Below are 12,570 nucleotides of genomic sequence, written 5' to 3'. Positions count from 1 at the left end.
CACGCTCTAGTGAGGGAATTAAGGACGGCACATTGTCTTTGTAACGGTGATCCAGCAGGGTGGCCACCCAGTAGTCAGCACACGTTAAAATGTGGGTAACTCTGCTGTCGTTGCGCAGGCACTGCAGCATGTAATCGCTCATGTGTGCCAGCTGCCCAGTGGTAAGGACAAGCTGTCCTCTGTGGGAGGCGTATCGTCTGCATCCTCCGTATACCCCCCAGCCATGCACCAGTGATGGGCCCGAGCTGCGTTGGAAGTCACCCCGCTGTGAACCTGCTTCATCCCCATCCTCCTCCTCCTCCCCCTCATCCTTCTCCTCCTTGTCCTTCAGTAGTGGGCCCTGGCTGGCCAAATTTGTACCTGGCCTCTGCTGTTGCAAAAATCCTCTTTCTGAGCCACTTCTAAAAGACTGGCCTGAAAGTGTTAGAGATGACCCCTCTTCCTCCTGGGTCACCTCCTCTTCCATCATCGCCCTAAGTGTTTTCTCAAGGAGACATAGAAGTGGTATTGTAACGCTGATAACGGCGTCCTCGCCACTGGCCATGTTGGTGGAGTACTCGAAACAGCGCAACAGGGCACACAGGTCTCGCATGGAGGCCCATTCATTGGTGGTGAAGTGGTGCTGTTCCGCAGTGCGACTCACCCGTGCGTGCTGCAGCTGAATCTCCACTATGGCCTGCTGCTGCTCGCATAGTCTCTCCAGCATGTACAAGGTGGAGTTCCACCTGGTGGGCACGTCGCATATGAGGCGGTGAGCGGGAAGGCCGAAGTTACACTGTAGAGCAGACAGCTGAGCGGTGGCAGGATGAGAACGCCGGAAGCGCGCACAGACGGCCCGCACTTTACGCAGCTGCTCTGACATGTCGGGGTAGTTGTGAATGAATTTGTGCACCACCAAATTCAGCACATGCACCAGGCAAGGGATGTGCGTCAAACCGGCTAGTCCCAGAGCTGCAACGAGATTTCGCCCATTATCGCACACCACCAGGCCGGGCTTGAGGCTCACTGGCAGCAACCACTCGTCGGTCTGTTGTTCTATACCCCGCCCCAACTCCTGCGCAGTGTGGGGCCTGTCCCCCAAATACATCAGTTTCAGAACGGCCTGCTGACATTTACCCCTGGCTGTGCTGAAGTTGGTGGTGAAGGTCTGTCGCTGACCGGATGATGAGGTGGTAGAAGAGGAGGAGGAAGCCGAGTAGGAAGAGGAGGCAACAGGAGGCAAAGAATGATGCCCTGCGATCCTTGGCGGCGGAAGGACGTGTGCCAAACAGCTCTCCGCCTGGGGCCCAGCCGCCATTACATTTACCCAGTGTGCAGTTAGGGAGATATAGCGTCCCTGGCCGTGCTTACTGGTCCACGTATCTCTGGTTAGGTGGACCTTGCCACAGATGGCGTTGCGCGGTGCAACCTTGATTTTATCCGATACTTGGTTGTGCAGGGAGGGCACGGCTCTCCTGAAGAAGTAGTGGCGGCTGGGAACGACGTACTGTGGGACAGCAAGCGACATGAGCTGTTTGAAGCTGTCCGTCTCCACCAGCCTGAATGACAGCATTTCAAAGGCCAGTAGTTTAGAAATGCTGGCATTCAGGGCCAGGGATCGAGGGTGGCTAGGTGGGAATTTACGCTTTCTCTCAAAGGTTTGTGAGATGGAGAGCTGAACGCTTCCGTGTGACATGGTGGAGATGCTTGGTGACGGAGGTGGTGTTGTTGGTGGCACATCCTCTGTTTGCTGGGCGGCAGGTGCCAACGTTCCTCCAGAGGCGGAGGAAGAGGCCGAGGCAGCAGCAGACGAGGGAGCAGAAGGGGCCTGAGCCCTTTCTTGGTTTTGAAGGTGCTTACTCCACTGCAGCCCGTGTGTCGCATGTAGATGCCTGGTCATGCAGGTTGTGCTAAGGTTCAGAACGTTAATGCCTCGCTTCAGGCTCTGATGGCACAGCATGCAAACCACTCGGGTCTTGTCGTCAGCACATTGTGTGAAGAAGTGCCATGCCAGGGAACTCCTTGATGCTGCCTTTGGTGTGCTCGGTCCCTGGTGGCAGTGGCCAGTAGCAGTCGAACTGTTTCGGCGACTGCTGCTCTGCTTTTGCACCCTGCTCCCGCTTTTGCTACGCTGTTGGCTTGGTCTCACCACTGCCTCTTCCTCCGAACTCTGAAAGCCAGTGGCACAACCTTCATTCCATGTGGGGTCTAGGACCTCATCGTCCCCTGCTTCGTCTTCCACCCAGTCTTTCTCCCTGACCTCCTTTTTGGTCTGCACACTGCAGAAAGATGACGCAGTTGGCACCTGTGTTTCGTCATCATCAGAGACGTGCTGAGGTGGTATTCCCATGTCCTCATCAGAAAACATAAGTGGTTGTGCGTCAGTGCATTCTATGTCTTCCACCCCTGGGGAAGGGCTAGGTGGATGCCCTTGGGAAACCCTGCCAGCAGAGTCTTCAAACAGCATAAGAGACTGCTGCATGACTTGAGGCTCAGACAGGTTCCCCGATATGCAAGGGGGTGATGTGACAGACTGATGGGCATAAGTTCCAGGCGCCACCTGTGCGCTTTCTGCAGAAGACTGGGTGGGAGATAATGTGAACGTGCTGGATCCACTGTCGGCCACCCAATTGACTAGCGCCTGTACTTGCTCAGGCCTTACCATCCTTAGAACGGCATTAGGCCTGACCAAATATCGCTGTAGATTCTGGCGGCTACTGGGACCTGAGGTATTAGGTTCAGTAAGACGTGTAGCTGTGGCAGAATGGCCACGTCCTCTCCCTGCACCAGAGGGTCCACTAACACCACCACTGCGACCATGACTGCGTCCCTTATTAGATGTTTGCCTCATAGTTAGCGTTCACAAAGCAAAGTAAAAATTGGTTAAGTATGTTAAAAATAATTAACCGCCAATATAAACCCTGATGTAGGGTATTGCACTAAATTTTTTTTTTTAACTCTATATGACAGCGGTATTTGTGGCCTAAATGTGACTGTATTCGATGTACGTTAAATCCAAAATGATCATTATATGAACACACTGTTTATTTAAACCGCAGTAAACGAATGACCATATTTGTGGCCCAAATGTGGCTGTATTCTATGTATGTTAAATTCAAAATGACCAGTATATGAACACACGGTTTATTTCAACCACAGTAAACGAATGGCCGTATTTGTGGCCTAAATGTGACTGTCACCTATGCACGTGTAATCAAAGATGAGCAGTATATGAACACACGGTTTATTTCACCTGCAGTAAACGAAAGGCCGTATTTGTGGCCTAAATGTGACTGTATTCTATGTGCGTTAAATTCAAAATGAGCAGTATATGAACACACGGTTTATTTAAACCGCAGTAAACGAATGGCCGTATTTGTGGCCAAAATGTGACTGTATTCTATGTACGTTAAATCCAAAATTAGCAGTATATGAACACACGGTTTATTTCAACCGCAGTAAATAAATGGCCGTATTTGTGGCCTAAATGTGACTGTATTCTATGTACGTTAAATTCAAAATGAGCAGTATATGAACACATGGTTTATTTCAACTGCAGTAAACGAATGGCCGTATTTGTGGCCAAAATGTGACTGTATTCTATGTACGTTAAATCCAAAATGAGCAGTATATGAACACACAGTTTATTTCAACCGCAGTAAACGAATGGCCGTATTTGTGGCCTAAATGTGGCTGTCACCTATGCACGTGTAATCAAAGATGACCAGTATATGAAAAAAAAAATATTTAAGCAGTCAGCAAAAAAGCTGTATTTCTGGACTAGCAGACATGCAGATAGATATTGCTGCACCAGCATGTCTGCATAAAATGGCTGCCGATTAGGTATTCATAGTGACAAACTGAAGTTAAAAAAAAAAGCGTTTTCAACAGAAGTTGGCTCAGTGCAGGCTTAAAAAAACGTTGCACTGCACCGACAAAACACATTGGATTGAGATCGCTGAGTTATAAGGCAGTTCTTCTTAGTATTTATCCCTGACAGCAGCAGCATCCTCTCCCTACACTAAGAATAGCAGAGTGACGTGCAGCGCTACGTGACTCAGCCTTATATAGAGGCTGGGTCACATGCTGCAGTTGGCCAATCACAGCCATGCCAATAGTAGGCATGGCTGTGATGGCTTCTAAGGGCACACAGTTAAACGCTTGTTGATTGGCTGCTTTGCAGCTTTTCAAAAAGCGCCATAAAAATCGCCGAACACCGAACACGAACCCGAACTTTTACGTAAATGTTCGGGTCCAAAAAAAGCAAAAGTTCGGTACGAAACCGAACTTTACAGTTCGGGTTCGCTCAACTCTATTTATAACATATAACTGCACCGCTGAACGGCAAACATATTTTACTTTTGCCACTATACATGACAAAAAGGGCTGTAATTTTAGCACTTCACCACACAACGGCTAATAAGCCCTTTTTTCTTACTAATACAAACCCAAAAATGCTTTAGAACATATAACTGAACTGCATAAGGGCAAATAAGACGTAGAAATATTTCCTTGTAATAACCGCTATTAATGCCTGTATCAAACAGCACTTGCACCCCTATAACAAGAACGGTTTGCTAGAATTACAGAGCTGTATAATGGCAATTTGGATCCCCAGTCAGTACTGCAAGGTGTAATAGGATTGTTCCTATTATCCAGGCTGTAACCTACTCCTATTACCCCTACTGAACCCTGTTCAATGTAAATGCTGCGGAATGATTCCTCCCTATCCTTTCCCTACACCTTGAATAATCTTTCCCTGCACTTGTAAATAGTTTTTTAGCACAATTAAGTTTTTTCTAGCACTGTCCCTAGCGCCTGCTGAGGTCTCTCCCTGCACTAAGTACACTGGAAAATGACAGAATCGAAGATGGCTGAGGCTATTTATAGGGCTGTGACATCACAGGGCTGGCTGGCTGCTTATTGGCTGCATGCATGGAATTATGGGTAATCCCGCTTTCCCAGAGTTCCTTGTTCCATGTCCTCACACGTGCAGCAGCCATTTTAGGAAAAAATTTGATTCATTACCACGAATCATGAGGAAATTTGGAGCGAATTGAAATTTTCCTGATATTCGGATCAAATACCACTCATATCATATCATCTCTACCCTTGATCACCTCTTCCTCTCCCTGCAGGATTGGGGCAAGCTGACAATTTGGTGTGCCTTCTGCTGCCACACATCACTATGTATTAATCTTTGCCTATGGCCTATGTTTATATCTGTATGTGTATTTGGAGGGGTGGGGGGGGGGGGGCGGCGAGACACATTCTTTGCACAGGGGCCCTCTGCTCTCTGTGTCTGCCCCTGACTAAATGTATTAAATGTCGCAAGTTGTTTGGTGCAGCTTTAAACATGTCTAAAACTTGAGTTTTTTTGGCCCTGATTTTGGAGCGTTTCTGCCAAAAAATCTGCCTCAATCAGCTCAAAAAACGCCTCAAAAAAGCCTCCTATTCATTTCAATAGGAAGCAGAACTTGCTTCTTTTTCACATGTGTAAAATAGAAGCGTGTAAAAAAAAAAAGCAGCAGCATGCCCTATCTTGTGGCAGAATCCACGCTAAATCTCCTATTCAAGTGAATAGGAAGCTGAAAAAACTGCTCCATGAAAGTGAATGCTTTTTAGTGCGTTTTCCTCATGTTTTTGGTGCATATCTGCTTCAAAAACCTCAAGCTGAAAATTCAGCTTTGTATTGAAGTGAACACTTTTTTTACTCTGAAAAAAGAGACGTGTATTCTGCACTGATTTGACATGAACGCTTTCTTTCACGCTGAAAAATGACACGTATACCCGCTGATTTTTTAAAGCGTGTATTTCAAAATCAGTGGTTTGAACTGGTCCTAACTTTTTATGCCACCCTTCCTGTTGGAGTGAAGTTTCAACATTTGTGTGATATTTGTACAACTTTTTCAAATGTGGTCTCTTCCTACACTGCGTCAGTGGTTCATTGCTAAAGAGTTAATGCCATGGTTGACTGCTAAAAGGTTAATACTACTGATACTATGGTTTACTGTTAAAATTATCAAATGGTTCATTGCTCTAGCTATATATTTTATGCACTATGTCAGGCATGGCCAACCTGCGGCTCTCCAGCTGTTGTAAAACTACAACTCCCACCATGCCCTGCTGTAGGCTAATACCTGTAGGCAGTCTGAGCATGCTGGGAGATGTAGTTTTGCAACAGCTGGAGAGCCTCAGGTTGGCCATCCCTGCACTATGTGCTCCAAAAGGCTATACATGGGAGGAAATAGTTAATTGGCAGCCCTTGGTTACAGTTGCTGGGTGTGTACTGATCCTGCCTTCCCGCGGTTGTGCCGTGCTGTTGTTCTGGGGAGTCTAGCTAAGCCTTTGGGTCTGTGCACAGCTCGTGAACTTGGCTGAAGCCTATGAGTTTAACATTTTCAGAAAAAGCAGCTGTACTAATGTAAGCCGTGTACCTGGATGGGCTCCCCAGGGTACAGCGAAGTCACGGACAATGAAAGCGACACTGACGCCAGCTTTTGTAAAACAGACTTTTTACTATAATGGGATATCAAACACAACCCCAAATGCAGTGAACAGAAAATAAAGTTACATACACTCAGCCGGAGGCCGAGACCCCTGCGTTGCACAGCACGGCGCCCTCCAATGGTAGCCGGAAAAACGCTTGCGATAATTTACCTGCTGACGGGCGCAATTAACACTGCCTCGCCGTACCTATTATTACCCTAGGAACAATTGTGTGGGGTGCAAGATACGGTTTCGCCTGCGGTACAACCTCTCCAGCCTCTCTGTGTCTTTCCACAAGAGGTCTGCCGAGCTCCTTCCTGTTTCTTCTTCAGCTTGTTAACCCCACCTCTCATGCATATTCAAGTATTTGCAGTATGTTAGCTGTGTGGGGAAACAGTGGCCTCTAGTGGTTAAAGAGCAGAATGACAGTCCTAATAAATCAATATGCACATGAACAGTGTTCAGACAATTAGAAGACTAGAGTGAGGTGGCTCCACCGTCTGACTTGATGATAGTGGTGCACTTACTATGCTTCACCCAAGCGTATATATATGGTGACCATTTCTCAATCTCACACTAAGAATCTAAGAGAGAGTAGAACAGAAATTTACAGAAGGTTGAAAACCTTTAAGGGAGAGTGCTTGGACTGAATCAGCAAAGATAATGCACGATTACAGCTTTGGACTTTGCTGCCCATGGTTAGGGTTAAAGAGGACCTTTCATCGGTCCAAACATTGTAAGATAATTATCAGGCTACATAGAGCGGCGCCCAGGGATCTTACTGCGCTTACTATTATCCCTGGGCGCAGCTCCGTTTGTCCGCTGTGTCCTCCAGTATCTTCACTGAATTGGTTCGACTAGGCGGAGTCTGCCCTGTTTCACCCTGGGCTGTGAGCTCTGCATTGCGATTGGACAGCGCTACAGCCTAGGAGAAGGAACGCCCAGGGTGAAACAGGGCAGACTCCGCCTAGTCGAACCAATTCAGTGCAGATACCGGAGGACACAGCGGGCAAACAGAGCGGCGCCCAGGGATAATAGTAAGTGCAGTGAGATCCCTGGGCGCCGCTCTATGTAGCCTGATAATTATCTTGCAATGTTTGGACCGATGAAAGGTCCTCTTTAAAGGTGTTTTCCAAGATTTTTATACTGATGACCTCAGGATAGGTCATCAGGATCTGATCGGTGATGGTCCTATACCATGGACCCTTGCTGATCAGCTGTTTTGAGAAGGCACCGGTGGCGGTCCTGGTTGGTGTCAGACCCCCACTCATCAGATACTGATGACCTATCCAGAGGATGGGCCATTAGTATAAAAATCTAAGAAAACCCCTTTAATTGCTTCTTGCGCCCACCCATTTCTGAGATACTTTGCTCATTGTACATCTCATTAACGTAGCCAATCATGCTCACTTTTCAAAATTGGAGTAAGTGGTGTAAAAGCATGAAAAGTTGAAAATGTTTGCACAAGTAACCCCAGAAAGTGGCAAAATCCCCTTTTCTAGCTCTTTGAATCCTGAACTCTGCAGTGCAGGGCTTGATAAATTCCCCTCAACCCCCCATATTCTTAGCCATATGAGCAGGTCATGCAAGTTCTTAAACATAATAGCAGATTTACTAATACTGTCTAGTGCAGCAGTCAGCAACCTTCTTTGTATGGAGGGCCAATAAAAAATAAAAATAAAATTTGAATTGAAATGCTTAGTGTGCCTTGCCATACAGGAAAGTCAAACATATGACTTAAACCAGGTATTTATAACTATGTCCAAAGATTCTCAACAATACTGCCTGGCTTTCACAGCTTAATGAGGTTTCCGACATTTTAGAAAAACTGCATTCCAGCAAATACAGTGTATGCTAAGGCACCGATATATGGGGGAACAGTATATGGCCCCACTACCACCAACCATACACTGACGTTGGGGGAAAGCAGCACTCACTCATTTTAACTGACTGAGGGCTGCCCTCCTGCACCACTGTCCAACACACACTGGTCACTGCCACAACAATCAGAGCTGCACCAATAACACCTAGATCTCCCCCCCCACACACACAGATTAATCACATTTCTAATCACTTTCCCCACCTAACCTCCCCCCTTCAAAGTATTCAGAGAGCTTATTCCCCATCCCCGTTAGCAATCACACAGGCTCACCACTCCTTCCCCAACCTGGTCACAGTGCTCGTTCCCCCATCTCCCCAAGTTCACCATCCTCCCTCCACCCCCAAACTGGTCACAGTGCTCGTTCCCCCATTTCCCCAAGCTCACCATCATTACTCCATTCCCAATCTGGTCACAGTGCTCATTTCCCAATCCCCCAATCTAGTCACAGTGCTCATTCCCCCATCTGCCCAAGATCACCCTCCGACCCCCAGGCCCAATCTGGTCACAGAGCTCATTCCCCCATCTCCCCAAGCTCACCATCCTTCCTCCACCTACCCTCAAACTGGTCACAGTGCTTGTTCCTCCTTCCTCCCATCCCCAGTCCATTCACATACCTTTCTTAATTTGTGGCAGTCCTGAGGAGGAGAGGTGCAGTTGCAGCAGCAGCAAGGTACACAGGTAGGCAGTAGCATTGCAGAGTCCCACTCTCTGCTATTGCTCCTCTTTGGCATCTGGGGCAGGAAGAATGTAGGGCAGGTCTAGCAGATACGTCGTGCATGATGCCTCTGAAGGTTTTTGCATTTAAAGATTTAGCACGGCAGCAAGGCATCTAACAAATGGAGTCTTACCGTCATTTGGCGACAGCTAGCGTGCCAGCAGAAAGTGGTCTGTATGCTGCAGGTTGCCGACTCCTGGACTAGTGTCTAAGAATAAGACAGTGTAAACTTGAACTAGATGGTCTTAAAGGGTCACTGAGTTTTCACAAAACTTTCGATATGTCATAGCGATCAGTGGGGGGTCTGAGTGTTGAATGAGGACAGAGAGGTGCTCTTTTTCTCAACCATTCAGGATACGGAAGCAAGACAGGCCCATTCTCTTTCTAATGAGTCTGTCTCGTTCTCTTTCGTGCAGAGAGGAATGTGCTACATGAGCGCTTCTCTTTCCTCATTCTAGAGATCAATAGGGATCTTAGTACTCAGACCCACACTGGTCAAAACCCTTGATGTCGCAATGACATAGCAAAAGTTTTGTGAAAGCTCAGGGATCCTTTAAATTGTAGCAGATTTATCACAATGGCTGATGCTGGATGATAAATCTGGCACACCTTTAGACTGTCAAGCCTCAATAAGTTTATACCACTTATTAGTCTCCTTATTTTATGGCAGAAGTGTGTGCAAAAATTTGGCACATTTTTGGCACGCATTGACCTCTGAATGCCATGCCCCTTTCCTGATTGGCCGCGCCCCCTCGTTGGGAGTGCCACCAACAGCCAATGTTATCTCTTTTGTTCTCCTTAAGACTGTAGTCATCAGTGTGAAGAAGTGCAAAGATTTTGAAAACAGTGGGCAGTGGTATGTCACCACAGAAAAGAATGGGAAGCAGGAATCAACAATTTTTGATGCGGTCATGGTTTGTTCTGGTCACCACACCGATCCGTACTATCCACTGGAATCTTATCCAGGTAAGATAATTTGATTAATACAATATATTGCATATTCATTATTCATTTCTTTATATACTGTATATATATCACTGAATATAATAAATACAGGTTTTGTGGTCGGCACTATCATGTAGGTTAGGAACTTTGAACTATTCTCCCTGAAGTGAGGCACATACTGTAGTATGATGAGTAGAGATGAGCGAAATTTGATTTGGCTGCTTCGTCGAATTACTTCATCATGAAGCACATTTTTTTTTTGCAAGTAGCGGGTACAATGACAAGTTACAGTAATTGCACTGCCCCCATCTTTAAACCCCTCAGATGCCACTTTCATTGCTGATTGTGGCATCTTAGATCAATATTAAAGCATTTTAGTGGTTGCTCATAAAAAAAATAAAAATTATTACATTGTACCTACCTCATCCATTTGAGCGTGAAGAGGCCACCGCAGACATCTTACCTGAAGATCCAGCACAAAATCTCACGGGGTCGGCATAGTCATACGTCACCACACACAAGATGACCTCTTAATGCTCAAATGGATGAGGTAAGTATGATTTTTATTTTTATTTTTAAAGCCATTTCAGGGAAAATCGATTCATCACCATGAAGCAAGAGGAAACTCGGCCTTGCAGCAAGTCAAATTTTTCCAGAAATTTGGAATAAAGTCCACTTCCTTAAAGAGGACCTTTCATGTTTTTTTTTAATTTAAGATAAATACCTTTACTTGCGGGGTGATGCTGCCACCCTGCCTGTTTTTTTTTTTATATTGCTCCTACACCCCGCTTTGCCCCCCTGTATTTTTCCCGCTCAGTATGTTAATACTGAGCATCGGTACAGGGAGGAGGAGACGCCAGGGTTTCTCAATGGGCGTCTCATTCTCCCTGGCTGTGCCGCGATCCAATCACAGCGAAGAGCGTCACAGCCAGGGAGAAGGTTTCCCTTTACGACAGCACGCTGTGGTTTTTGTCCGCCCGCCTCTCAGCATGTTTGCCGTGCTGTGGCTGGACATCCGGCCCTTCCCCATTATAGTGAATGGGGCCGGAGCAGACTTCTGCCAGCACAGATCAGGCAGGAACAGCCTGCCGGAAAAGGCTACCACAAGTGTGAAAGCAGCCTTACACTCCTAGTAGTCAAACAGCACCACCTGTAATATGCTGTCTATTGCTATTGTAATCTTATCTTACTTGCTGGTCTTATAATAATTGTTTTATAGGCATTAAACTGTTTAAAGGAAAATACTTCCACAGCCGTGAATATAAGAATTCTGATGACTACAAAGGAAAACGAGTTGTTATTGTTGGAATGGGGAATTCGGCAGCTGATATTGCTGTTGAGCTCAGTCGTACTGCTTCCCAGGTAAGGAAAGTTAAATAATATATTGAATTTTTTGTATTTTTTTAAATAAAATAACAATTTGCAGTCTGTTAAATGTGTAATTACCTGTGCATTCAATCCAGCAGGACTATAATAATATAATACTATATCTGTCTGAAATATGAGTTGTATCCTGCATTGTTCACCAGTTTTCCCTCTGCATGCCCCATTTCTGAAGTTTCCAAAATCATTTTTTTATGTGGTTAAAGACCAAAGCCAGGAATGAATTCAAGAGGAGAAACCTCAATTTTTCCTTTATATGTGTCGTCCATTTGTGATCCATTCCTTGCTTTGGCTGAATAATAAGAGGTTAGCTGCAGTGATGTCTCCCATGCACTGCACACACAGGAGATCCTGCTCCCCTGTCTCTCTGTATCACACCCTTCTAGCAGCACAACCGAGCAGTTTATATATAAATCGAGCAGTGAAGTGAGACATTAAATCGCTTACTACCCAGCAACAGTGCCTGTGTGTCTGTGCTTCTGTCTCCCTCCATTAGCTCCTACTTCTACTCTCCACTCCTCTTTCCTTAGACTTTTAGTAAAGTCTTTAGCGAGCACGGATCTGAGCAGTGAACTAATCAGTGCACTAATCAGTGCAGGAACTGGGGGACCAGAAGAGTAGTCTGATAAATGAAGAAACAGGCATTTCTCTGTAATATGATATATTACAAAGTTTCTTAGTTTCTGTACTATTAATTTATGAAAATTGAAACAGTTACTCTTTAATAAAAAATAAATGAGAATATAAACATAATAATTGTCCATTATCACCCACATTATAGTAGTAATAGTGATATTAACAAAAATTAAAACGACCTTTACTTATCTTGAAATACAGAAGTTATATGGGTAGTGCCAAGAAGGCATATTATGTGCTGTAGTCAACAATTTTAATGACCACTATGCAGTGCTACAATTCCCTAAAAAGTCTAAGTTTCCTAATCTGGCCTTGACATGCAGAAAATGCTTGGATCATTCAATCACATAAAATGTATGTGTCTGTGATTATTTTGAGGGGTGCATACAGGCTACTGGGATTAAAATTAGTATTGAGCCAATCGAAGTTCACAAAGTTATGAATTTCAGGGAAAATTTGATTTGCTGCAAGGCCAAATTTCCTCGTGTTTTGTGGTAATGAATCGATTTCCCTGAAATGGTGGTAAATAATAATAATAAAA

General features: G+C 45.5%; 1 protein-coding gene across 1 annotated transcript in view; it reads left to right on the top strand.

The window, feature by feature from the left end:
- LOC120978937 (dimethylaniline monooxygenase [N-oxide-forming] 2-like) overlaps positions 1–12,570 on the top strand; it is a 72,290-nt gene that overhangs the window by 24,188 nt on the left and 35,532 nt on the right. Inside the window, exons 4-5 of the mRNA XM_040407394.1 lie at positions 9,869–10,031; positions 11,230–11,372. Coding sequence (XP_040263328.1) covers positions 9,869–10,031; positions 11,230–11,372 — 306 coding nt within the window. The remainder of the gene's footprint in view (positions 1–9,868; positions 10,032–11,229; positions 11,373–12,570) is intronic.

Source organism: Bufo bufo, chromosome 9, assembly GCF_905171765.1.
Source record: "Bufo bufo chromosome 9, aBufBuf1.1, whole genome shotgun sequence".
NCBI classification, from domain to species: Eukaryota; Metazoa; Chordata; class Amphibia; order Anura; family Bufonidae; genus Bufo; species Bufo bufo.
This window is presented reverse-complemented; position numbering and strand designations above follow the sequence as displayed.